This window comes from Xenopus laevis, chromosome 5L (genome assembly GCF_017654675.1).
Source record: "Xenopus laevis strain J_2021 chromosome 5L, Xenopus_laevis_v10.1, whole genome shotgun sequence".
NCBI lineage: Eukaryota > Metazoa > Chordata > Amphibia > Anura > Pipidae > Xenopus > Xenopus laevis.
Window position 1 is genome coordinate 124554704 of NC_054379.1, and position 27863 is coordinate 124582566.

The 27863-nt window shown below is 36.9% G+C and overlaps 1 protein-coding gene across 7 annotated transcripts in view; it reads left to right on the top strand.

Annotated features, from left to right (window-relative positions):
* Positions 1-25716, top strand: part of LOC108717044 (1-phosphatidylinositol 4,5-bisphosphate phosphodiesterase eta-1) — a 117131-nt gene extending 91415 nt beyond the window's left edge. For 3 of the 7 annotated variants that reach the window (XM_018263771.2, XM_041563360.1, XM_041563359.1), the window contains 12 exons: positions 3273-3355; positions 6323-6403; positions 7469-7566; positions 11330-11509; positions 12606-12713; positions 14563-14687; positions 16178-16262; positions 17843-17989; positions 18171-18250; positions 20390-20449; positions 20851-21205; positions 23425-25716. In XM_018263771.2, coding sequence (XP_018119260.1) covers positions 3273-3355; positions 6323-6403; positions 7469-7566; positions 11330-11509; positions 12606-12713; positions 14563-14687; positions 16178-16262; positions 17843-17989; positions 18171-18250; positions 20390-20449; positions 20851-21205; positions 23425-25355 — 3333 coding nt within the window. In that variant the 3' untranslated portion in view covers positions 25356-25716. Of the gene's footprint in view, positions 1-3272; positions 3356-6322; positions 6404-7468; positions 7567-11329; positions 11510-12605; positions 12714-14562; positions 14688-16177; positions 16263-17842; positions 17990-18170; positions 18251-20389; positions 20450-20850; positions 21206-23121; positions 23150-23424 lie in introns of all 7 variants that reach the window. The other 4 variants (XM_041563364.1, XM_041563361.1, XM_041563362.1 and 1 more) reach the window with 4 other exon arrangements.
* The last annotated feature ends 2147 nt before the right edge of the window (positions 25717-27863 follow it).

Below are 27863 nucleotides of genomic sequence, written 5' to 3' on the forward strand. Positions count from 1 at the left end.
GTCACGCGATTTCCCTCCCCACCCCTAATTTGCATATGTAAATTAGGATTCGGTTCTACTGGGCAGAAGGATTCGGCCGAATCCGAATAATGCTTAAAAAGGCCGAATCCTGAAGCGAATCCTGGATTCGGTGCATCCCTAATTTCAACACAGAAGGCCACTCTTGGGATGTATATTAAACGAATTGCTTATTGCTTTGGTAATACATTTACAGTTGTCACCTTCTTAGGAACAGAATCCTGGTACATTCTGGCCATGCTCAACTATACCCCATAAGGAGTCAAACATGTCCCTTTATGCCTGAGCATGTCTCTTATCCAGCCACCACTGGGTTATAGAAATGGGTGACTTCTGAAAAAATTGGGAGGCTTGATCATTGTGGGAAGGCACTGCAAAGTGCACCAAGTGGAACTGCACTACCTATTTATTGCTTAATATGTGCCATTGCACTGAGATCAGTGGTGTTTTTGAATCACAATATGTGGCAATTAAAATGCCTTGTGTGCTGTAATACTAAAGGTCAAGCAACAAATTACAACTACAGCCCTGCAGACTATGAAACTTGGAATCACTGAATATTGTCATGCTATTAGAAATGCTTAAATGGTTAATTCACTTTTAGTTAACTTTAATGGGCCGATTTATTAAGGGTCGAATTGAAAATTCAAATTAGAATTTTCAATTTTTTTTATGGTCAAAACTCTCAAATTCAAATTGTGAATTATCCAAAGTAAATTTGAGTTTTATCACACTCTGGCCCTTTAAGAACTCAAATTCGACTATTCGCCATCTAAAACCTGCCGAGTTCATGTTTAAGTCAATGGGAGAGGTCCAGGGACCAATTTGGACATGTTAGTAGGGTTCTTGACATTTTCAGAGAAAAAACTCAAATCGAGTTTGGTCCAATTCGATTGGAGTTTATGATATTCAATTGTTTTATTAAATAAACACCCAAATGGAATTTCAAGTATATTCGAATTTAATAGAGTTTAAAAAAACTCACATGAATTCGAAATTCGACCTTTAATAAATGTGCCTCTTAATATTTAATAGAATGTCAAAAGTTGTGGTCTTCATTTTTTATAGGCTTCACATGAGGGTCACAGACCCCAACAGGCACAAAGTTATTTATCTGTGAGGCTACAATTGTATTGCTATTAATTATGGGAATCGGTTGTTTTGATGTATGTCACCCAAGGTAACAGCACCTATTGTAAAGACTTTACAATATGCAGACAGAATAGCTTTGTAGGAGATCCACCTTCCAAGAGACAATCCATATTTTGTCTTTATGATTAGGATTTATGTAAAGTCTTAACAGGGTTATATTGCCCTTTTAACTATTTTGTTCAGCTTTTACATTGCACATGCATTATAAGTGTATATAGACAATGTTGGCAGGAAACGACCATGCTACAGTGCATGTTGCTCTGATGTTAAATGGCATTTTATGCAATTCACACTCAAAGAGCATTTTTCCTTTTCATGCTTCAGTTCCTGTGCATTTTAGGATCACTGCATAAGCAACTGTCTTCCCCCACTGGCAAACAATGTGACCAATTTATTAGGTTTTTACCGAGGTTATGCGTACATACATATTAGTAGATACATAGCAAATTTCATTTCCTATAATGGATATCATACTTGTTTTATATTTCCCTTGTAATCTCTCTATGATATTAAGGATTAGCAAAATAAATGTAAACTGTGCACTCTAAAATAGAGCATAATAAATGTCATGCATAATAATCAGAGATATGCAAATTAAATATGCTGAATGCCTGAACTAGTTATATTGAATGACTATTTGTAATTGAGAAAAGAGTTTAACTTTTTTTCTAATCCTTCTAAGAAGCTCCTGACCTGCAGCTTGCATTTCTTAAATGCGCGGGTTGCATTTAGTAAAGGATCAGTTATCCTCATAAAGTATTTACATCACATCAGCAGCCTGACCATGGGAAGCATCATTATATTCTTTTTTTCTTGTATTGTTTGACTTGTCAAAAGAAGCCAGTGCTGTGGAAAAGGCTGGAAGAACGAGTGGTGGATATACTTCCCCTAGTCTCTACATAGACTTTTAATGTGTTAAACATTTATAAAGTTTATTGGCCATATTTTTACCATATTTCACTGTTCAGGGCGTGCTCAGCTCTTATGTTTTCATGGGAGTGTAATCAGAATTACTGCTCAATGTAAAGCTGGGTCCAGTTTCTCACGAGTGTACTTGAAATTCTCATCCATTCATTTCTACACATATCGAAACTTTAATATATGTAAAAGCATGTGTAAGGCTATAGTAAAATTAGTGGCACCGTTACACTAACTATGAGCTTTACCCCAATCTTTGCTTTGGATGAGATTTGTAATTCTCAGGGAGTGAACCCTTGCAATGATGTGTGTAATACACGGTAATCAATAGTATTATAAAATAATGGGTGCCGGTGGTTCTTTGAACTTAACCATAACTTATTAATTAGAACAAATCCACACAGGAGTTCAATTAGAGATAAGCAGGGACATAGAACTTCAGTGAATAGGCATATACTCTCAGCATCAATGGTCGGTATAAGGGCAAGAGAGAGAATACATAGCATCAACAGGAGTACCAGTTTTCAGTCTTTACCCTAATTGGAGCTCCTAGTGTGTCTCTCTAAACCCTAGCTCTGACACTTAGTCCCTACTCTGGGCAATTAGTACCCGGGATAGTAGTCCCACCCAACACTCCTTAGTGGAGCCGGTGCAGCTTGGATAAGTAGCCCCATCTAGCTATCACTCCTAGAGTGACATATGAAAGTGAGCAGCCTATCACTAGTTAGACCTGACCTTATCTAGGTTCCAAGTACAAACCCTTATTGCCTGCTCAGGTAAGCGGACTGGCCAAAGGAGCACATGTGTGGTAAGCTTATATTATTGAACACTGCAATCTAGTGACTAAACCTGGGAACTGTAGGGGTTATTCACCAGGTGCGAATTTGGTGTAAATTTTGACGCCCCGGAATTGACACCAGCAGCAAAATCCATGCTTTGCGAATTTTTCGGTGATCCGAAATGGGACAAATTCGCCCATCATGAATGTGCAGTGTTTTATATATCATTTCTTTACACAGCTGATAAATAGACCCTTTCTCAAAACCGTAAAAGATTTGGTATCATTTGTAGAAAGTGTTTTTAATTTGGTTTTGTTTGTCAGGGCTTTTGGGGGCAGCTTATGGCAACGTATTGTACACAGTAAGTATTATTAATCTTCTATGTTCTACTTGTCTGTCCTACAGAGAGCTTCCAAATCAAGGTCTAAATCTTGCAGCACTAGTGATGATGAAGATTCATCGCCAAAAGAGACAGCACAGGCACACCGGTCAGTTCTCTGGAAGTGTATTCACGCAGTAACCTATAACTCTTTAAAGCAATTATTTGTTGCAATAAATTTAGTGTTGAATTAAAGGGGTTGTTCACCTTTGAGTTAACTTTTAGTATAATGTAGAGAGTGATATTCTGAGATAATTTGCAGTTGATTCTTATTATTTGAGGTTTTTGAGTTGTTTAGCTTTTTATTCAGTAGCTCTGCAGTTTGCATATTAAGCAATCTGGTTGCTAGGGACCAAATTCCCCTAGCAACCATGCATTGATTGGAATAAGAGACTGGAATATGAATAGGAGAGGACCCGAATAGAAAGACTAGCAATAAAAAGTAGCAATAACAATACATTTATAGCCTTACAGAGCATTTGTTTTTAGATGGGGTCAGAAGAAGAATTAAAATCATTTAAAAACTATGAAAAATAAATAATGAAGACCAACTGAAAAGATGCTTAGAATGTGCCATTCTATAACTTATTAAAAGTTAAGGTGAACCACCCCTTTAATTGAATTTAGTGTTAAAAAAGTGTTTTAAAATCCATTAATTGTGCCATGTACCTAACCTGTAGGCTGATGATTTGTTTATACAAGAAAAACAGCGGATATACCAAATAGATTGATGGAAACTGGATCAATGGACCAGCAGAAAACAGACTTGTTGTAATGGTTTATATGTAATACTGAAAAGGATGAACAATAGAGGGACAATAACTGTATATGATCAGTGTATTCCTAACTTTTTGGATCTTCACAGGCTTTAGGGTTGTAAAACAATAATACCAAGTAATTTAAATAAGAACCACTCGCCATACTTAATTTTCTGCTGAGCTGGCAGATAGCAACTGGAAGGAAATATATGGGAACACAAGTAGAAATTGGAAGGAAATAGAAGGGAGCACAAGCTGAATTAAATGTATGCACTTGTGCTGCATAAAGACAGGAGATAGGCTAGACTAGGAGTGCTTGTATATATGAGCACAGGTAGGTGCAAAAGCTAGATGTATGGCATTTTAGTGGGCACAATTCTGCCTAGTGCTGTGCTTACTTACTGTAAATTAACCTTTACGGTGTGGTAGTAAAGCCAATAATGACACTATCATTAACACTTATTTTCCAGGGCAAGTAACTGGAATAATCAATACACAATCAGGCCCTTTGATTGAAGGACAAAATGTTTTACTCGCCTGTTTAGTAGAAATCAATAGAGATTGTAAATAATGTTATGGTACCGCTTGTGCTTTTGCATGGATGTTGTGATGTAGAGTGCTTGGTAAAAAAATTCTGTGAAAAATGTTTTATCTTGAACTCATCAAATAGTCATCTTATTGGAATTGATTTCTTCAGATAATCCTGTTGCAGTGTAATTGGATTCTGAAAAGCACCCAGCTTGCATGGAGCAAATCAACCAGCTATATGTTTACCATTGTCCTCATATGTCTGTTTGTCCTGTTGCTCCTTTAGCTCAGCCACGGAGTACTCCAGGGATAGCTAACCTCGAACTGTCAACATGCTTTGTTGCATACGACTATGACACCCTGCACATTATTTGGCCTACAATATATATTCAGCAGTTGCTCTAGCAATGGATGTCAAACTCGAATTTGACATTCCCTGCAGTACTCTTTCCTACTCATATCTATCAATAACAGTTTATTTGAGGTTGTGTTTCCAATTTATGAAAGAGAGGGGCAGCATAAGGACGAATCTCTTCAGATGTAGTCTTTGTCATCCCAGCAAGAATTCAGGTTATCTTGAGCCATCTGCTTGACGCCAAGGACTGTAGCTAAACAAACAGCCAACACCATGAGATATCAGTTTGGGATAACTCTGGAAACGTGTAGGAGGCTAGATTTATTCTTCATGGATTACAAATAATGCATGAATTATAGCATTAAAGGGGTTATACTGTGTATACCTCCACTTCATCAAGATTGATGCAGCTCAGTAGTTTATAAGAACTATTTCATGAGATGTGTTTTGCCTTGATTGTTTAATGGGATTGTGCCAAGAGATATAGGCAAACATGGCTTGTTTCTCGAGACAATACAATGAAAATCATCTCTATAGGGCTCGTACATAGCTTTAGCAAAACAAGCTCATACATGGGGCCTCCAGGAGAAACAGTCATAATCTTATGGAAGGAAGATCTTCCTAGATTAGATTTTCTCTAGCAGGAGATATTGCATTTTCTCTGCACCAATCCAAGCATAGGTAAGACAACATCAGACCCATGTTTCAAGTCCAATATACCTCAGCTTTTATATTTCATTTTTCTTCACTGAATTTTCTCTTTACTGAGTTTCTCTTCAATCTATTAGAATGTTTTTGTTTACAGCCTTAGCAGGCAGGGCTTATTTTTTCATTTTAAATAAAATATCCCCACTTTTTGTTCTGCTGACATGTTGAACATTTTAACTAATTAAATTCTAGGTTATATAGTGCACAACAGCATGGCTTATACATGATATTCAAAAAGTTATAGTCAATGAAAATAATGAATGACTATACTAATACTAATTCTTAAGGGAAAATATAAAGGAAAGGCACTTATAAGTTCTCCACTGATAAAACCCCATAAATAGCACCATGTTTGCCCTGTCTTTCAGCTGCAACATATTTAATGTATTATATCTACAGGGGTTCGAAGAAAAACAAATGATGGCAGATGAGCTTAACACCAGCTTCAGAGTTTTTAAAAACCTCATAAGCAGCATTTAATATTTCTTGCTTCCCTCTACATATCTGTTACAACAAGTGGAGTAGCATGTTGATCATGGACATAGGACTGAGACATTAAAAACAATCATTTTTACTTTCCACCAATCTGTGCTTGTTTTCTGCCTTTGCTACATCTTTTGTGTTTGTTCCTATTTTTTTCCTTTGCCTTATGGTAAATATCTGAGAAATATTGGAAATGAATGGGGTGTGGTGGGTGATTGAAGACATTGCTTCATAATTCCTGTAGGTGGAGCCAAGCTACATATGGCATCTTGCTTACTTGTGCTTGGATTGGTGGAGAGGAAGATGTTGAATATACAAATTGCAGGTAAGCAAATATGGCAGAATTTTATGTAAAACCCCATTGTCTGGTTCTGACGAGTTAAAGACCATATACAAAATGTTATTTTGTGTATTGTGTTAAATGAAAGGCTTTCATTGTAAATTTACAATGAAAAACTGTTAACTATACTTATCTACACTATACTTAATTTTAAAAGCTGATTTAAAAAGAAACCGAAAACAGAATTATTATCTATGACCAAACTGATATCACAAAAAAATGTAATTAAAATGAATATACCATGTCTACAATGGCTACACACTTTGTGACATGTTAAGTATAATGGGCCAGATTAAATTTCACAATAAAATATTATTTTATGGTTTATCCCTAGAAAACTTGAGCAAAATTCAATATGAGGAAAGAACATTTCTCTTAGTTCAGTTGCAATTTTCCCTATAGATTTCAATAGAGTTTTCATGTGAGATTAGAGTGAGAAACATTTTACTCATTGAATTACACCTGGCACTATAGGAAAACCTGAAATTGAATTAGGAGATAGACATTTCTCGTCAAATTAAATCTCGCACAATATTTATCTTGCTTGGGAAAAAACAAGTGGATTCACTGTTGGCACCCCTATTAGATCCACCTGACCATGTCCTTTACACACACACACAGTATATGTTTCTTGCATCAGGAAGATAATGGCCACTTGTTCAGTATCTCTGAAAAGAAACTGTTATCCCCAAATGTGATTTGAATTGAGGAGTGGATGGTGTTGGTGCTTGGTGCTAATCAGCTGAAGACACCCACTGAAAAGTAAATTGTTCAATTGCTCAAATCAAATTCTCATAAAATAACACATCTATATGCTTTCCTTGTCAATCAGGAAAGTAAATCAGAAAACAATATTAAACTGCTGGGAATCCTTCCGCAGTTGTTTCATAAAAATAATTGAGGCCTACCTTGAGTCCAGTGAATCACGATAATTGAGTACATTTCTATGAACATTAGATCAAAATTTACAATGTTGTAATTGTGTATCCTTTGATTGTATGTCCATCTTATAGTATTGTACATATGTGAATAAAAAATATAATTTAACAGGTTGGGTCGCCGAAGGAGGACAATGAAGTTATGTCGAGCTTTGTCGGACTTGGTCGTCTACACAAACTCTGTGGCTGCACAAGACATTGTAGATGATGGTAAGAAAGGTTCTGATAATATTACACTTTTTTGGACTCTTAGAAACCTTGTTGAAGAATAAATTAATTTCCTGTAAAAAAGTTTTCTTTCAAAAGTCAAGTTGGAAATTGCATTAGAATTTTAATCTCTACAGCAGGATCTATCATGCTAATCTGTGTTTAATGTAACATACTACGTTAGGTTGAAAAAAGACACCCATCCATCAAGTTCAACCTTTTAAGTCTATATATATATATATAACCTGGTTTACTGCTGGTTGATCCATAGGAAGGCAAAATACCCCAATTTGCATCAGAGCCGGAAAAAATTCCTTACTGAATCCAAGATGGCAATCGGACCAATCCCTGGATCAACTTGTACTATGAGCTATCTTCCATAACCCTCACTTGCTAAAAAGCTATCCAACCCCTTCTTAAAGCTATCTATTATATCAGCCAGTAGGAATGATTCAGGGATTGAATTCCACACCTTCACAGTTCTCATGTACGTCTCTGTACAGTGCCACAGGGATTAACTGAACCAGTTAAGCAGTCCATACATGGGTAGATTGACCATCTGAATGTCAGCTCTGGGATCATTTTGAACAGACCATCCCACAAGACTGGAGACAACGAGGCATATTTACCAGAGTGTACATTTTCTCTTCATCTAACAACACCTTTAACATTTAGTAAAAATCATAACTTTACTATTGTGAGAGAAATGTGGTGAATTTTTTTGTGTAAAGTCACCAGTGTACAATTGTAGTGGGAGAATTCTTTAGAGAATAAAGAAATGACATATGTGGAATATTAGTATAAGGAAGTGGCATAGATAATGAGATGCAAAAGTGGCTGCTCTGTCTTTTAATTGTAGTGTGGTGACCTGAACCTAGAGAAATATCTCTTGGTGGAAATTTAGTCTTGTGCTCTTGGTAAATTGCCAAATATTCAATGGAGAAATTTCACCTTGGGAAAAAATGTGAAAATTCACCTATGTGAAGTTAGTTTGCCAAAGCTAGTCATACCCTCCTTTTAGAAAACTGTTGTGGCGAATTTTTCATTTTTGGAGAAAATACTGCAATAGTAAATATGCCCCAATCTTCAAATGGAAAGCTTAATTGCCAGTGCACCATGCTGAGAAGTTGCTTGGTGTGTCAGCAAATGCGGCAGTGAAGAGCAAAAGTAAAATCTCTATTTCAGTTCCAATCACAAAATGAATGAAATAATTGCATATGGACAGCCATGTGTATGGCCAGTTACACGGTATCCATGCGTTTGGCCTCCATGCCAATTGGTTGGCTACTCTGGAGGGTCAGCCAGTGGATATATCACATGCAATCACTAAAACGACTGCCTATGAAAAGAGTTTGTAGCCTAGAAGACATGTTAAATGTGTGTTCCTTATAAATGAAACAACTCCCAGTATTCCCCCCGGCAGGCAAGTAGGGATTTGTTGCCCTGCAAAAGATGGAGCACCAATGTTTATGCATTTTATAAAGACTTTATCCTTTCTACATTGCTGTAGTATTCACACTATGGCCTTGCTTTGCCCAGGACACTTAGGAGCCTTTGTAAAAAGTTGCAGAAATTATATTACTCTACTGTTTGGCAGAGTTTATTGTGTATCATAAATGTATGAAATGATTTTTGAGATGGTGTAGTCACAATAACATACTGACATTTTAAAAAAAACTGGAATTATTGCCCGGAGCTGATGCATATGTTTCTTTGCTCATTTCTTAGAAACCTCTGCTTTATAAATATGCAATCAATTTGGCTCTGTTTCTAAGGCATAAAATAAATATAGTATCTTTAGAAATTGTTCCCTCGGGTTAATTTACCTTTAACATCATAAAAGCTAAATCCAGCAATAAAAACATTTATTTATTGCCAAAAGCTGGATGATTTAGTGTTTCCAGTGAACAATGAAGACTCTCTATTGTTTAAGATCAGAGCATTTATCATAATTTCATTTTTTTCTGACATACATCCAAACAATGTCCTATTTTAGGAACAAAATAGCTTTTTATATCATTGCAGCAGGGAACAAGTGGATGCACAAAAGGCATTTATTTGGGCTGTTCTTTCCCATACACTAGCATTGCTAGTTAATGAAGTACTGCCTTTGTAGATATTGTATAGTCAGTGTGTTTTTGTGCATGAACACTCTGAAGCTATATATTTTATAATAAAATGAATCATTCACATAAAAGAGCATCATTATTTAAAAGTGCTGCTTTATACCAGACTGCCGGATCAGGGTAGAGAAATATTTTGTAGGCTAGCTGCCTGAGGATCCCAATAGACCTTATTAAAAAAGTTGTTTTCTAATTCTGTAGCAACTCTGTCCATTGCAAGTGAACTTCTATATAAGTGCATATGTAAGGCAGTCACAGGACTTCTGGTAGAAACAAAGCATTGCTGGACAAATCCAGAAGATTAGAGAACATTGTTATATAACTTATCTTGCAGAGGTTACATCTATTCTCACCACAGCCGTATCGTGTAAGGTACCTAATGTACCCCTCCTATTTATTCATATTTAGACTGGGCAGTACAGAATTGCTGAGTCAATGGGGTATATTTATCAAAGAGTGAAGTTAATAGTGAAGTTCCGCCACTAGAGTGAAATCCCGCCACTTCCCATTCATTTCTATGGGGTTTTTAAAGGCGTATTTATCAAAGGGTAAAATTTCACTTTCACCCATTGATAAATACGCCTTTCAAAATCCCATAGAAATGAATGGAGAGCTGCGGAATTTCACTCTAGTGGCGGAACTTCACTCTTTGATAAATTTACCCCTATGTGGCAGAATTTAAGGCAGATTTTAAGGTAGATGTGGCCTAGATTTTCTATTCAAGCCTGTTAGAAGATATGTAACAGTTACAAGCCATGTTGAACCATGTTGTTCACACAGTTTGTATGTATTTATGGCCTGGTGGGGAACTCCACACACCTGTAATCTGCCTACAATTCCTTATGCATGTGTTTTTCTTTATACATCAAGGTTTTTGTATATTGCAAACAATTCATTTCCCTCTAGTTGTTATGTCAATCTGTGTAGTTTAGTGATTCACCCATTGAAGCTAATTACAGTATGTCTTTAGTGTTCTTTCTTGACCTCAGTTCTAGACTAATATAGACTTACTACTTTGTCAGAAAGGCTTCTGTTCACTGTGAGAGTAGATACGAGATTTTAAGATAAAGATAAAGAGACTTTATCTTAAAGTCACTTGCTGCCATTTTATTGATGGCGCTAGCATATTACAGATTAACCCAGCAATGCTATAATCTTCAAGTCATCTTAACTGTTTACTAATTTTAACTGCCTAGAACCTAGACTTTTACCCTTTCCTGAATTTGGACTCCAAAGCATTTGTTAAAACTGTCACTTCCTCTACCAGTTTCTATTACATAACAGCCAATAACTAAAATATTAAATTTTAAAATGAAGTATGGGAGCTATAAATACCCTCAACATGCAAAGAAATCAGGGAGGATCAGCGGCTCGTAATAAACAAAACAAAAAAATGGTTATTGGCTGCACTGTATGGGATAAAATGTGCCACACCTAAAAATTGAAATTGCTGAAAAACACAATAACTTGAATGGCAGCATAACTAATTAGTGATTAGTAAAATGTACACTTTTTACAACAAAACTCAAGTCACTCCTCACCTTAAGCCTCGGCAAGTCTGACATGCTATGAAATATGTTTTCTTGTTTAGTTTTGTTTCTGTCCAATGGCTTTTTAATTAGTGTCTCTAATTCATTTTTCAGGGACCTCAGGAAACGTTTTATCCTTTAGTGAAACAAGAGCACACCAGGTGGTCCAACACAGATCTGAGCAGCTCATGTTGTACAATCAGAAACAATTATCCAGGATTTATCCATCTGCATACAGGATAGACTCTAGTAATTTTAACCCAATGGCCTACTGGAATGCAGGAATTCAGCTCGGTAGGTATATCACATTTTGTTATCTGTTGTTTTGCATTTTGTATGATTAGCATTCTCTGTATTTCCCCTTCACTTTGCCTCTGGCCTTGGTCTTCCTTTGTGCATGGGAACAGTGGGTATTGTGCCTATATGTACATTAAATAAACAGCGGGTAAACGTAACAAATAAGAAACAGATGATTTTTATATAGTAACATACATTAGTCAAAAAAAACCAGAAGTCCCAAGTCAACCCTTGAGCAGTTATATAGTGGAGGCTAAATAAACCTAAAACCATTTCTTGTATTTATAATAATGCACTTATTGTTACTTATTAATGCAGTCAACCCTTGTTTGTTACAACTAATTTATTGTTTTGCTGTACAGTGCTTTGCCCTCAAGGAGCACTTTACAAATAAAAATTTACATACATACATACAATAAAGCTGTAAATCTGGATTTACAAGGACAGACCTTACTCCCTGCTTCAAATGGTTTGTCCATAGATCAATTACTAATTAATGAGCAAAGGTGCTTTATTTCCTGATGAGGCAATTTACAAATATAATAAAATAAAAGATGAAAAGTACTACTTGGGCACAGTGTTGCGCCACTTTATGTATGCAGGGCCTCAAGCCCCCAGTTGCAGCTCATATGCAGGTCAAGGGAATCGCCTAGGATTTAAGAAGTAGTTACCTAGAAATGTATTTTAAAATGTTCAGATTTGTCTGTAAACAAAAAATGGTACTTTATACTTCTGGTTTAAAAGGAATGTAGGTCCTCACTATTCAGTCAAAACTCAAAGCGACCACTATATAATAACAGGCATAATGTAATATTGTTTTCTTAGGTCATGTATCGACAAGTATTGTCTCGACTGTATGAGAAAATGCTTGTCGCTATATACCCTTAAAGGGCTGTGAAATAGCATTTATCTTTCCTTTTACAGCAACCTATAAAAGTTAGTAAGCCCTGTTTTTTATCAGACTGTGGGAAACTGAATTGAGTTACATCAAGATAACATTTTAATTTTAATGTCCCCTGGGACAGCACAAACTAATTGTATTAAATCAACAATTGAAATAAGTCAATTTACTTCTCACATTTTATATTTGCAGTTGCATTAAACTATCAAACAGAAGGACGCATGATGGAATTAAATCGAGCTAAATTCAAGGTGAATGGTGGCTGTGGATATGTCCTTAAGCCCCAGCAGATGTGCAAAGGTATTGCTCTCATTTAAGTTGCATGCTATGATATTGCTTTAGAACACATGTCTTGCATGGAATAATATACTCAGTGCAAATCTATCATGTTTGTCAGACTGGAATATTAATAGGAGAAGAGCTGAATATAAAGACGAGTAATAAAAAGTAGCAATAGCAATAAATTTGTAGCTTTACAGAGCAACAGGGTCAGTGACATCCATTTGAAACCTTAAAAGAGTCAGAAGAATAAGGCAAATAAATAAAAATCTTTAAAAAAAATGAAGACCAATTGCAATTCAACAACATGCTAAAATATAACTTAAATGCAAATCACCCCTTCAATCTCTGTTTATACTATAGACTATACTGTACTAAAATGGTGAATATCCTAGTAGTGCAATATAAATATTTAAAGGGGAACTCCGGCTTCCAAACCAAAATTTGATAAAGAGGCCCACATAACACAGGAACCCCTAATATACCTATTACAGTTACCTGATTCTTCAAAAAGTATAAATAAATGTCATTTTCTATGCTGAAATCCAGCTGTTTAACAGTTCTTCTCTTTCTGCATCATTTTTCAATATTGGCAGGGAAGGAGGGACTAAACTGATGTTACAAATTGTAATAACTTCTCCACAGCTTACAGACAGCATGCAGGAACTACATAACCCACAATGCATTGCACTGTGATGTTCCTTTCCTTATTGAAATCACATGTGCAGGGAATTGTGGGGTTTGGAGGATGCAGCCTCAGGACAGCTGGCTGTTGATACAAAGTAGTCAGCCAGCTCAGCAAAGTAGTCAGATAGATCAGCAGGGGGCTAGGTTTAGGGGACTGTCAGAAACCATTAAAAGTCATGAAAAGTCTGCATATTTTTTAATTGATGTATATTGCAAAGTGGCTTGAAAGTATGTTTACTTTTCAAAAAGCTTAAGTTATGTTTTTGTGGAGTTCCCCTTTTAAATTAGGGATGCACCATTCGGCCAGGATTCGGCCTTTTTCAGCAGGATTCGGATTCAGCCAAATCCCTCTGCCAGGCCGAAACTAATCCGAATCCTAATTTGCATATGCAAATTGGGGTCTGGGAGGGAAATCATGTGACTTTTTGTCACAAAATAGGGAAGTAAAACATATTTTACCCTTCCCATCACTAATTTGCATATGCAAATTAGGATTTGGTTCGGTATTCGGCCGAATCTTTTGAGAAGGATTCGGGGGGTTCGGCCAAATCTTAAATAGTGGATTTGGTGCATCCCTACTTTAAATACCTAAATAGTAACCATTTACATACCTCCCAACTGTCCCATTTTTAGAGGGACAGTCCCTCTTTTGACAGCTCAACCTGCAGTCCCAATGTTTCTAACTAAATTGGCTTTTGGCAGAGAGCCCAGTACAGCCAACAGGTGCACTTGGAAACTTTTGTAACAATTTCAGATAAGCAAATAAGTAATTATAACAATATAAGATTACAGTTCACTTGGGAAAAATTAGACACAAAAATGGGCGTGGTCAAATATGTTTACCGCTCTACGCACGCCAACTTTTTTGACTCTCTTCTTATTTCCAAAATGTTGGGAGGTATGCATTTATGTTAAATCCCCAAAACACAAGTATTACATAACACTCGATTGGCGGACCTACAACTAAGTTGCTGAATGGGGCATTACCTCACATAAACCAGTTTATTTGACATAGCCAATTGTGATATCTCAGAATCAAAGTATAACATTTACCATACCATACAAAATTGCAACCTGAGCTCTTCTATAATAATGAATACATTTGATTCACTTTATTTCTGATCCTTTTCATCTGAATCCAATTGTCTGATTACACATATTTCGTGTTCCTTTTGAATTTTAGGTGCATTTAATCAATTTTCTGCTGACCCCCTTCCTGCCAGCCCAAAAAAGCAACTTATTTTGAAGATTATCAGTGGCCAGCAACTTCCCAAACCACCAGATTCAATGCTTGGGGATAGAGGAGAGGTAAGGCTAAGCTTTTAACCAAGGCACTGTTTTTTGCAAAAATATTTATTTTTGTAGATATCAGTCTTTACATGCTACTCCTCACATAGTCACTGTACTAAATACTCCCATTAATGAAAATATGTAACATGCAGCCACTTGCTGAAAATAACTTAGTTCACAAATTCTTTGTCCTGCCTGATGTAGCCATTTTATACAGTTGGTGTTGCTGGTCAGCCATCTTTTCTCCAATCCCTTCATGCTTTGGACAGTTCATAAAGCAGTGCAGCATAGAAGCTATGGGTGATGTCATGAATTTAGCTAATTTTGCACCAGATCTACAGCCAATCTGTTGTTTGTTTTCAAAAAGGTCATCAAAAACATTTTCCTGCTGATTCGCTGATGTTAGGTGTTCAATCTGGTGCAAACTTTATGACTTTTATTACATATACCCCCCTTATGTAATTAAAGACACTATGTTTGCACTGGTCCAGTAACCCATAAAATGGCCAGTAAATTCTTCCTGCTGATTGGTTTCTAGGTGATTAACAATAGCAGAAAATAAGGGGCATCTCGGCACTCAAAAGACTCCACAAGGGCCATTAAAATAGTATAAAAATATATTTTTATTGTAGATTAATTTAAAAGGTCAACATCTCCCTTGGCCCAACACATTTTCTGCCTCCCAGGGCACTTAGTCATGGGCTAGAAATGCGTGTAGACCAGTAGAAATTATGCATTTTACTACATTAATGCCTTAAGGCTAATGTTATACTTGACAGCTATAAGGGACAAGAAAATAGATATTCCACCAGAATATGTAGTGCCTAGCAAGTGAAGACAGTCACTCAATATATTGCACTGCATAGGGTCATAGCATGTGCAAGTAAAAAATCCAAGTTAAGTAGTTGAGCTATTTACAGGGGAACTGTATTGTATTTATACAAAATAAATTATTATACAGCTTGTTAGATAGGCCAGTTGCTTTATTATGACTTCCCATTGGAGACAGTTGTTTTGTCCACAGGAAAAATTTGAGAAATTTCGGTCAGGGCTTTTCGTTTGCAAGTGGATGGTAGCCATGCCCCCTGTACATAATAAAATTTGTAGAAATGACAAGTCATTCTCCTTCAGATGTCAGAATGACATGGCCATGATCAGCCATATTGCTTGCCTTAGTGTATATTTAGCAGTCTGCACCAAAAGCATCATTTATTAGTTAGCACTATGTATGAGACTGCTATTCCGTGCATTGCCTCCCAGATTACCATTGCTGAGCCCATACGATTAAATGCAAACATAGAGAAACAGTTTAGATGAGCACAGACAGCTACAGTATTTTGTTTTGTGTGACTGCTCATTTGAGAGGAACCCTATTTTATAATATGGTCACATTTAATATGTAATGTGGGGTGTATGTTTGGGCGATATAATAAACATTGCTTTACTGCTGCACAGCCAGTGTTGCTTACAGATATCGACTACCATACTTAAATATGTTTTTTGAACAGATCATTGACCCTTTTGTAGAAGTGGAAATGATTGGCCTGCCTGTTGACTGCTGTAAGGAACAGACTCGAGTGGTTGATGACAATGGTGAGATTTTTCCTTAATGATCCAGTCCCATATTGACTGCAAACCAGTCTCAGCAACATAATGACTGAGACAAAAAGGGGCTGATGTGTCTGCTCTAGTGCTATGGTTTCTTTATCAAACTCACACACTGGGTAAACCGATCCAAGCTCAGTATCCCATAGCAACCAGTAAGAGACTTCATTATTCCATCTACAGTGGAATGATCAAAGCTGAGCTAAGCAATGGCAGGCGTTTATATTGCCTATCCAATCAAAGTGTACCACCAGAATCAAAATGAAGCAAAAACAACTAGCAAACTCAGGGAAACTACAATACTACATTATAATTTGTGAAATGCCATTTTAGATTAATGCAGCCAAGCTGCTTCTGTTACATTAAAACATGCAACATGCCAAAATGTCTTCAACGAATACGGGAATTTCTGATAACTGAAACTGCATAAGAAAAGTTTTAGGGCAAGGTCATTTGTGTTGGCCTCGAATCACTGGGTCCATTAATACTAAGCACTCGGGTTGCTGTACTAGTGTTCATAATGTGTACTGACACCACTTATACTCTATATTGGAGATCAGGTCTACTTCACTCGCTGGCTCTTTCTATAAAGCAACTGAAACCATTCTGTGTTGCCTACACTACATATCCTTCCTCTTCATTGAAGAAAAGATCCAAAATACATAGAAATTACACTAAAATACACTCTCCTGATGCTGTCTGAATCACATGTTACTGTAACCTACTCTCACATGGTCAACAAAGTGGGGCTGCCCTAAGGTCACCCACTGTCATCTAACTAGGAAAATCCACTCAAAAGGATTCCATTTTACTTTATTTTTAGAACTCACTGTATCTATCGCTGTTGTACTTCATAATTTTTTTATCCTTTGCTTATCCTCCCGTTAGCTCATTTGCCAGATGAGCATAAAAGCAAATTACTAACTGCCGGCTTTTTGAGTTGAAATCATTAGACACAGCAGAGTGCCTCCCTGCTAATTAAAAGTAACAAGCTAATATATGTAATTCCAAGCTGAGGTGCAATAGTTTAGAGTTTTAAAGAGCGGTGATAATTAAAATCTTTTTATCAGTCCTAAAGCCTTGTATTGTATTTGAAATTATATTGTTTAAAAAAAATTTATAGAAATGTAATGTTAATTAAATAACCGCAAAAATCAGGCACGTAATAAACTTCTGCTTCACATAAAATATTCTGAATCCCTAATGGACTTCAAGCTCCTCTTATTCTGTGGGGCTCATTAAAGCAATATATTGCGCAGATACTGCTTTAAATTATTTATTGCATCTAAATGTATTGGCTTTAATTAATATTTCTAGTTAATTTATATACGCAAAATATATTATAATCGGTTTTCTCTTAGTGACAACATATACAGAATATACCTATTGCCTAAATGCTGTGCTTGGAGCTTTTGTTGGTGGCAGCCAGTGCCATAGATGTTGTGCTTTAGTTAAACATAACATATTCATATCTTAAGATCATTAAGACATGTATTTTAAACTCAAATCATTTCAGTTCGACATGTATAATAAATGCTATGTATTGTCCAATTCTTTTTTTTTTTAAGGTTTCAATCCTGTATGGGAGGAAACCGTTACCTTTACAGTTCATATGCCAGAAATAGCATTGGTAAGGTTCTTAGTCTGGGACCATGATCCGATTGGGCGGGATTTTGTTGGACAGAGGACCGTGGCCTTTAACAGTCTTATGCCTGGTGAGCACCTTTTCTCTTCACATAAAAATATTTGCTTTTTGAGATTTTCTTCTATTAATATATTACAAATCAAATAGCTGGCACCAGATGTTGTTTGAGGGAAAACAGCTTTTCATAATTCCTAGAAAAAAACTGAAAGTTAAAATACTATACTTCAGTAATGTTCATGTTTTCTCATCAGGATATCGCCATGTTTATCTGGATGGGCTTACAGAAGCCTCCATATTTGTTCATGTCACGATTAATGAGATATATGGAAAGGTAAGTACATTTCTACTTTTAGCAACGCTCCAAGAACACTTAAGTGATACACTGGCAAACAAAATGCCCCAATGTGTGAGACAGCAATGTGAGTTTATATGTCTGAGAGTTTGTTACACCCTAAAATGACTATTGACAAAAATGTATATATGCTTAAGATGTGCTCCCATGTGCACATGTGGTGTAGATATGTACTGCTGGGACTTCAACTGAATATACACAATGTCAAGTAAGAGCTAATGGCTGGGACTGCACACACCTTAAAGGGATACTGTCATGGGAAAAAATGTTTTTTTCAAAACACATCAGTTAATAATGCTGCTCCAGCAGAATTCTGCACTGTAATCCATTTCTTCAAAGAGCAAACCGATTTTTTTTATATTTAATTTTGAAATCTGTCATGAGGCTAGATATATTGTCAGTTTCCCAGCTGCCCCCAGTTATATTACTTGTGCTCTGATAAACTTCAATCACTCTTTACTGCTGCACTGCAAGTTGGAGTGATATCACCCCCTCCCTTTCTCCTCCAGCAGCCAAACAACAGAACAATGGGAAGGTAACCAGATAGCAGCTCCCTTACACAAGATAACAGCTGCCTGGTAGATCTAAGAATAGCACTCAATAGTACAATCCAGATCCCACTGCGTCACATTCAGTTACATTGAGTAGGAGAAACAACAGCCTGCCAGAAAGCAGTTCGATCCTAAAGTGCTGGCTCTTTCTGTAAGCACATGACCAGGCAAAAATTACATCATAAAAATCATGACCGAATCCCTTTAAAATTTAAAGCGCAAGGAAAGTAATATTCATGGAATGGGTGGCAATATTTTAGGCTGGTCTAAGGAGTGAAGAGGAGCCAGGTTAGTGCATGCACAGTATAATACAAAGTAAGCATTCTGAGCATAGGGCAACTTGCAGTGTTACTGTTCTGTGTGGGTGAATGGTCCTGAACAGCCTCAAGGGTTCCTCTATATCTAAACATGCAATGGCTCTGAAAGTCTTCAGTGATTTTCCAGGAATCCTTTGCAGCGGTCCAGGATTTTAATGCACAGTATTAATGCATCAATGCATTGCTATTCCATTCATGTGCAGTATAGCAACACTGGAAATATTTCTGTACTGTATATGTGAATGATCCTGGGAAATCCATGAAGATGACGGCGCTCCACAGGCCAGTGAGTTTTTCAGTAAAGATAACCGATCGCTCCGATTTCAAGAGTTATTATTATATCTACTGGGAGTGCCTAACAAATTGGCATTCTCCCCACCCCCAGTGAATAGCACTTTCTTTTTTAGTAGATAATGGATAAAGATTAAGTAAATCCATAAAAATCATGTGAATCCAGGAAACAACTGCTGGAAGTAATGATTTGGTCATGTTGGTTAGGTCATGTGAATCACTATAGTCTGCAGCTTGGCATGCTCAGTTTGAACCTCATAACTAATGATCTACAATATGGATGGAAACTGAAAATACATGAGTTTAAATTAATCCTTTTAAAATGACACTTTGATTTTCAGGTTCACGTGTTTGGACACAATTGCCTTTTTTTGCATGGGCAGTGCTTTGTAGCAGCAGTCAGGCATTTACATTGAGCAATTGAGTTAGAATTATGTAAATAAATGTCCACTTTGGGGCAATTGCAGCAAAGTGAGTCTAACCACAAAAAGAGCAGTTTGATCCCAGCAATATCTACCCTATTAAAGAGCACATTGAACCCCAAAAAGTCATCTTGTGATAGTTGATAAAAATACGTAAATCTGCCCATTATTTTGTTATTTTACCTTATGATATATAAATAAAGTCACGTTTGGTAATAAAGCTATTAGGGTGGCAAGTTAGGAAAATATACAAATCATGCCTCTGGGATAGCTGTGCAGCACTGCATGTTTGACGGGTGTGGAAGGACATTTCCTATGCAGAAGCAGCCTCCTGTCAGTTTTATGTTCCCTGGTAATTTATCATCTTTTGTGATGTTTTAATATGGCTGTTTAAGATGCTACCCAGCATTCCATAACTCTGTACATATAATGCTTGGGAGAAAGTAAATACACTCAATAGCTGAATTCCTTTCACTAGTGTTTACAGTGTATACATTTGAATACATAATGTACAATGTATGTTTCTTTCCATTTCAGTGGAGTCCTTTAATCCTCAATCCCAGTTACACAATATTGCACTTTCTAGGAGCCACAAAGGTAGATGTGACTGCTTGCCTGAATGTCAATCCCTGACCAAACAACCTATCACTCTCACTCCGCTTCATCCCCATTCACACATTAAATCCGATCACTGCATGGGCGAATTCACCATGTACACAGAGTCGAGCTTTCAACTAACTGTCAGACACCCTGTAATTAATTCAGTGTCACTGCTAATTAGAAAATGTAGGCAATTAGTGTCATCGTGGTTGCGGCATTGTGAAGTGGAGCTTTTCATACACTGCATGGATCTGTCAAATGAAGCTGATATTTATTGTATTTAGCTTGGACACCTCAGCCATTTAATTCTCCATGCATTATTCATAACTTCCAGAACAATTGTATTAAATAGTAAATGACTAACTTGGGCTTCTGTTTTATTATTTCTTTTATTTCAGAACAGGCAGTTTATTGGCCTGAAAGGGTTTTTCAATAAGTCTTCTAAGCATGGCTCTGTCGAGAGCAATGGTCACGTTCGTAAGAAATCAATTGGGGACCGTATCTTACGGCGCAGTGCGAGTGCCCCGGCAAAAGGCAGGAAGAAAACTAAGATGGTGTTTCAAGAGTCGACCGAGAGCAAAGACGTTACCTGTGAAACATCTGGTGCTAAAGAGAGAGATTTTGTGAGAAAGAGAACCTCAAGGAGTCTGCAAGCACGCCCTGTTTCAATGCCGGTGGATAAGTTACTGCTTGGGCCTTTTGAACCTTCAACATCAGAGACTTCTAAGGATACTAGAAGTGACATAGCTTCAGGTAAAATAGCAAACTATACCTGTCTGCAAACTTGCTGCAACTAACATGTTTTAAAGGTTTCAGTCTATACATTTGGAAACTTAATATTTCCCTATAAATGTTTGGTCAGATGTTTTGCAAGGAAAAAGTTAAACTAAAGAAATTGCTAGAAATGTTGTACATTATGTTTTGGGCTTCTGTACCAGCCCAAGGCAACCACAGCCCTTTAGCAGTAAAGATCTGTGTCTCCAAAGATGCCCCAGTAGCTCCCCATCTTCTTTTCTGCTGATGCACTGCACATGCTCTGTGCTGCTGTCACTTACTGAGCTTAGTACAGTACACACAGAATTTAAAGTCACAGTATAAGGCTGGTTCGTAATTAATACAGATAATTACAGATATTACAGCACAGAAAACCAGTGCAATTAGCATCAGAATTTAATAATCAGCCTTGCAGCATCAGCTTATATTACAGGCCAACCTCATTTTCTCAACAGCTGCTCAGAGCCCACTGAGCATGTGAGTGTCACAGACACTTTCCAAGATGGTGACCCCCTGTGATAAGTTTGAAGTCCTGGATCATTGCTGCTATTGAGAAGCTGAAACTTTAGGCTGGTGCAATAAGTTCAGTATATAAAACATGGCATTTTTGTTCCTATTCATTTTTAGGGTTTTCTTCTCCTTTAAGGAATTCACAAAAGTTTTTATTAAAGATCTAATCTCTGGCAAAGCCTAAATCATGATTAGATACCACTTTAGCATGACAAGTGAGAAGATCACATTTTGGTGTGATTGATCAGTTGGACTAAGTGGAAGGTTCTAGCTATTTGCTTATAGAGTGGTGACTTTTAGAAGATAAATCCCTAAGATGCAGAAATATGCCGAACTGCTTGTCTAGCCAAGGGTCCCAAATATGGGAATTTAGTGTGTCATTGCTAAAAATATAATTTGTTTTCTGACTCTTGACTGAACCAGCAATAATTCACTTAATAATAATTTATTTATTTGAATGCGGTTAAAATTGGTGTTAGGGACTTCCTCCACATGCTGGTTGTGGTCATCATCAGAGGCCAGAAATTGTCTGATTAGAACAATCAACTCTGTTTGGATCAGACCTAGCTTGATTAAAGGAAAAAGTGTAAAGGCCCCCATACACGGGCCGATAAAAGCTGCCGAAAGACCAAGTCGGTACCTTATCGGCCTGTGTGTAGAGCCCCCCTGACGGGCTTTCCCGATCGATATACGGCTGAAAGCCGGCCAGATTAGAAAATCCCGTCAGATCGCGGCCACATCTTTTTGTTGGTGCGGTCCCGCGATCTGACGCCCTTTTGGTCTCCGTTCTGATCCGATCGTTGGGCCCTAGGGCCCATGATCGGATCATCGCGATATCGCCCACTTCAATATGGGCATATCTGGGAGGGATCCACTTGTTTTATCTCCCTGTGTATAGCCACCTTAAGTATAACATTAAATTCTCCTGAAGCCAGAGATTTGTCTCCACAAGTAATAATTTGCTTGTGTGTTGATAGTATACAAAGAGCTAATCTACTATAGCTGGCCAGTCTACATTGGTGGACCAGCATTGCACCCTGTAACAGGCAATCGGGGATGGGGATCAAAAGCAAAAAGGCTTTCTTCTTCAAAATAAAATAATATTCAGGAGCATACTTAATACACACATATATTAAGATATAAAGTATCACTTTAATTAGTACTTATATGATTATAAATATACTTGCCATTGGCTTCTGCTTAGTAAATACATTTATTATTTTTACAGTATATTGTTCAGAAATCTCACTGACCTCAGACCTTACTCCGGGTCAGCAAATCATAAATGCAACTGGTTTTGATGAATGTTTTTTTTTAAAATTTGACATATATGTAGTAATTGGTAGTTGTTCTGTTTTAACAGAGATGTTTTGTTATTTTTGTAGTATAAATCTGACTAGGAAGCATCTTAAGGTAACATAACATATTCAGTGTGGTATCTCATTACCATCACATACAATGAATATTACATCACATAGTGGATGTAATAGACATGAACATGGAATGCCAAGTCAAACAGCCACCTACTTGTGGGATCATGTTTCCATTTCACATAATCACTTCTTTGTACATTGAAGTATATCATGAGAATGTCCCTTCACCTGTGAATCCAAATTTACATTCTTCATTTGTGTTCAGAAACATTTGCAAAGCTTTTACTAAACTATCCTTTTCCTGTAATCGCTCAGGTTCAGCAGGAGAGGTGCAAGCCAAGAACCAAGAGAAGCCAGAGATGACAAAACTGGATCTACCCGTTCAAAAAAATACAAATCTTGCTACTCATGCTTCTGCCCACCTGAAAACTGAAAACCTAGTAAAAAAACCTGTACATAAAAAATGGAGGAGCTTACATTTAGAAAAGCAAAATTATGATGATATTAGAGAGTTAAACGATACATTTACCAGTGAATCCGATGAGGATAATGACAATTTTAAACCAAACGTCTCAAAGTCTGAAGAAGCGAATGAAAAGGAAGCTACTCTTTTATTAGACCAAACTGAATTCCCCCCAGTAAACAGCAAGCACCATGCAGAAGCGAAATCGCTTTCTGCGACCAATTTATCAAGCACTATATGTTCAAACGTGAATCATTTACACTCTACTGCAACTTTATTAGAAACGGATATTTCTCATATTATAAGTGAAGCTCCTTCAGTCATTGAGAGTGAACTTGGAAGCTCAGTGTCTGCATTAATAAGGAACTTTGAGATCACTGAGGACAAAACTAATTTGACATATGTCTCAAGTTTGCAAGGTCCAAACAGCCAAAGTCATTTTTGTGACAATTCTGATATGTTAATATCTGACCTTTTGAATCGCAAAAAGCACACAGGACAATCTTTACATTCCACTTCAGACACTAGCATATTCTCCAGCCCTGAAACAAGTGAATATTCTATATACACAATTATTCATGAAGAACATCTACCTCCTGATGCCAGTTACAAATTGATGGATGCAAATACTGGCATACCATCATATTCAATTGTAAAAAATACTACATCAAACAGTTGGCAGGAAAGTTCTGAGAGCCTGCAGTCGTGTTCTCAAGTTAAATATAATACAAACAGCAATACATTGAGCCATTCTGAAAACCCAAATGTGTGCAGCCAAAGCTTAAAGCAAACTAGGCCACACTTTTCACTGAACACATATTCGGGACATACTGATGAGAATGCCAAACAGATATCATCTCACAACTCCCTCCTAAACAACCTTAATGTAGATGTTAATTCTAAGAGAATAGCAGATAAGCCTTTCTTCCATGCTGGTGTTAATAGGTATGCAACTCAAGCTTGTCCGAACTCTCAAAAATCAGCCATTCAACAAGGATCTGGTCAACTTCATCAAAACAGGCATGTTTCAAGTTATAAACCAAGATCAGATGCACAACAAGACATACAGTACAATGCCCAATCAGGAAACCTGCACAGCTTGCCCAACACAAATTTGCCCAAACCTTCAAACTACCACGTTCATCCATTACAAGGTATGAAACAGCCAAGTCCATGTAAGTCAAAAAGCCTTGGAGATCTGACATCCGACGATATATCTTGTAATTTCGAAAGCAAGTACAAAAGAATCAACAGAGGGTTTATTTCATCTAGTGTTTGCCAGGAGAATGCATCATTAGCTCAAAGCAGACCTCAGTCTACTGATACATTAACGGAACAGTTACGCAAACTAATGTCTTTTGACCAAGACGACAGTAACAGGCCATCAAATTGCGAAGAAGATAATTGGGACAATCCTAAACCACTCACAAGAAAGCTATCATCAAGAAGTCAAAGTAGGGTCAGAAACATTGCTAACCGTGCCAAAGAAAGACAGGAGGCCAATAAGATAAAACAAAGGAAACCAGACTCAAGTGAAGTAGTCTTAAGAAACAAACATTCCATGGCTTCTCAGCCTATAAACAGGCACTCAACTGGTTCTTATATAGGTAGCTTGTACAAAAACTTTAACAGTGAAAGCATGGAAGGAAGAGGTATACCAGAAGGTGCATGCTCTTCTTATACACAAGGCTATAATGATCACATTGACACAGATCGTTTTACATATCGAAATGAGCCAAGCAATACTGACGAACCTGAAATTTATTTCCTACTAAGACTGTAATTTGTGCATAGTCTGCACTTCAGTGTTGTATACAATATGTCTAATTTCACAGAAAAGTTTCATAGAAAGTGTTTTCCCCGGTCTTTTAAATTATATAGATAGATATATGATTTTTTTTTTTCATTTGTTTAGTCTTCCGTTGGTTTAAGTTGCTTTTACTATGTAAATACTTTTTTTTTTCTTAGATATATATATATATGTGTATTATTTTTAATTATGAATTTTACTGGGAAATGACATTCATGCATGTAGTCTGAAAATCAAAGCATCTAAATTGTTACATGCATGTACATTATAAGGAAACATTTCTGTATATTTGAAAATATCTTAGGATATTATTGCAATAAAACATGTTTCCTTATTTGGTTTCCTTTTATTTGGCAATATTTTTGGTGCTGGGTTATAAAATGAGAAGCTACTGAGTGTTTGTTGTACAGGTATGGGATGCATTATCCAGAATGCTTGGGACCTGGGGTTTTCTGGATAATAGATCTTTCTGCAATTTGGATCTTCATACCTTAAGTCTGAATCAGTTGTACATTATTAAGGAAATGCCACTTACGTGCAGGCACATTTCTTTGCTAAAATACTTTACACAAAAACAAAATAGGGATTATTTGTCCATATATTGCAATATATTCTAGCTGGCCAGTTACGTCAAAGTCATCCCATGTCTGGCCAGTCCTACACTCACTTTCATCTGGTTCATTGAGAATTCTATGGCTTCATTATACATTTCACATAGGAACTAAAGGTGGCCATACACAGGGAGATCTGCTCATTTGGCGATGTCGCCAAATGAGCAGATCTCTCCCCGATATGCCCACGATCGGATCAGAATGGAGGCCATACGGGACCGCATCAATTTTTAACTCCCGCAGCTCGCCTGCCTGATATTGCTATTGTGCAGTGTTTTCCTGAATTGGTTGATTAGATTTTTAATTGTAAAGGTAATTCTACATTTTTTTTCTTCAAGAGACAGAAAAAAGAATGAAAAGGACTAGAATAAACATAGCAGAAACAGCCTACTATATCTTGTAACTTAATAGCACTTAAGAGCGAGGCTGGAATCGTTCATTCATATGTTATTTTGCAATGAGCTTTCAGAGAAAACTTCTTACTCACAGGCATAAACAACCCCCCCCCCAAATGATGTGGACAATTTATTGCACATTAAGCTCTGCATGACTGTTTTCATAATTTCAGAATTGAATTTGTATGCAATGTTTTAGGTAACCTAGTTCCAAGGAATAAGATGATTTTGTTGGGAAATGTTGCTCTGTTTAATTATCCAACAGAGATTGACATCTACTATTACTTTAGTAATAGATGGGTGAATTGTTCTGATTCTGTTACCTATTTACTGGTTTTGACAACCTACATACATGTAAATGGCACAACAGCATATCAGTAAAAGGCCTTGCTCTACCTTCAACATACTAAGGTAATGCCATTAATTAGATAAGGGAAACTATAGCTATGAACCTTTCACAGGCATAAACAACATGGCTCTGCTGAGGTCACTAGGGCTAATTCTATATTAAAGCAAATCAGTATGTTGGTGTCTCAGTGTTGACTTGCTGGTAGAGGTTGTGGTCTGTGAATTGTTTATTTTACATCAAGTGGCTACTGAGCATATACAGATGTGTTTGTACTTTGGATGGAGAACACATTAACCATAGGGCTGTGAAGATAGTCCAGTTGTTTTCAACTTAATTCTACTAGATACTGTTAACCTTAGGGCTTTGCAAACATCCAAGAAACCAGGATACTGTTCAGATCAAAATTTAGCCCTAAAAAAGATTTTGTAGCTTATGACCTGGACTGCTTGGATCTTTCTTTTTTGTACCCTTGACCCTGTTGTTCTTTATCATTCATATTGCAGATTTACATATTGCCTTTTAATTGATTCCCTAAGGATGTCACTGGATATCTGCCAGCCATGTGATTCCAGCATGGGATGGGCTATGCTTGCATTTCACTTCCTTACTCTGAACATTTCAGTTACAATTGAATATTTCAGTTGACATGTGAAATGTAATTGTGCTTTTAACTATAATGTAAAACTTTAAAGAAATGATCATTTGGATTACAATTTGGTTGTTCAACGTTTGGAATTGTTTTACAACTAAACTACTGCTTTGCTGCATGTTAGATAACTTGCCTTTTACATTTACTTACAACCTGAAAAGCCACGAATCACTGGCCCCTTAGAATGGAAAGAAGATTGCGTAGATAAAAAGACGACCGTAGCAACAGTGGATGAACCAAGCCCAATTAAATAACCCAAAGATAAAAAGTTTGTTAAAAACCAGAGAAATTAAGCAGCTCGCCAACGCGCGTTTCGCTTAACAGCTTTATCAAGGCGTAATTACTTGGTTCATCCACTGTTGTTACGGTCGTCTTTTTATCTACGCAATCTTCTTTCCATTCTAAGGGGCCAGTGATTTGTGGCTTTTCAGGTTTAACTTAGTCTCCAACAAGATCAGGGCAAGTTAATTAAAAGGC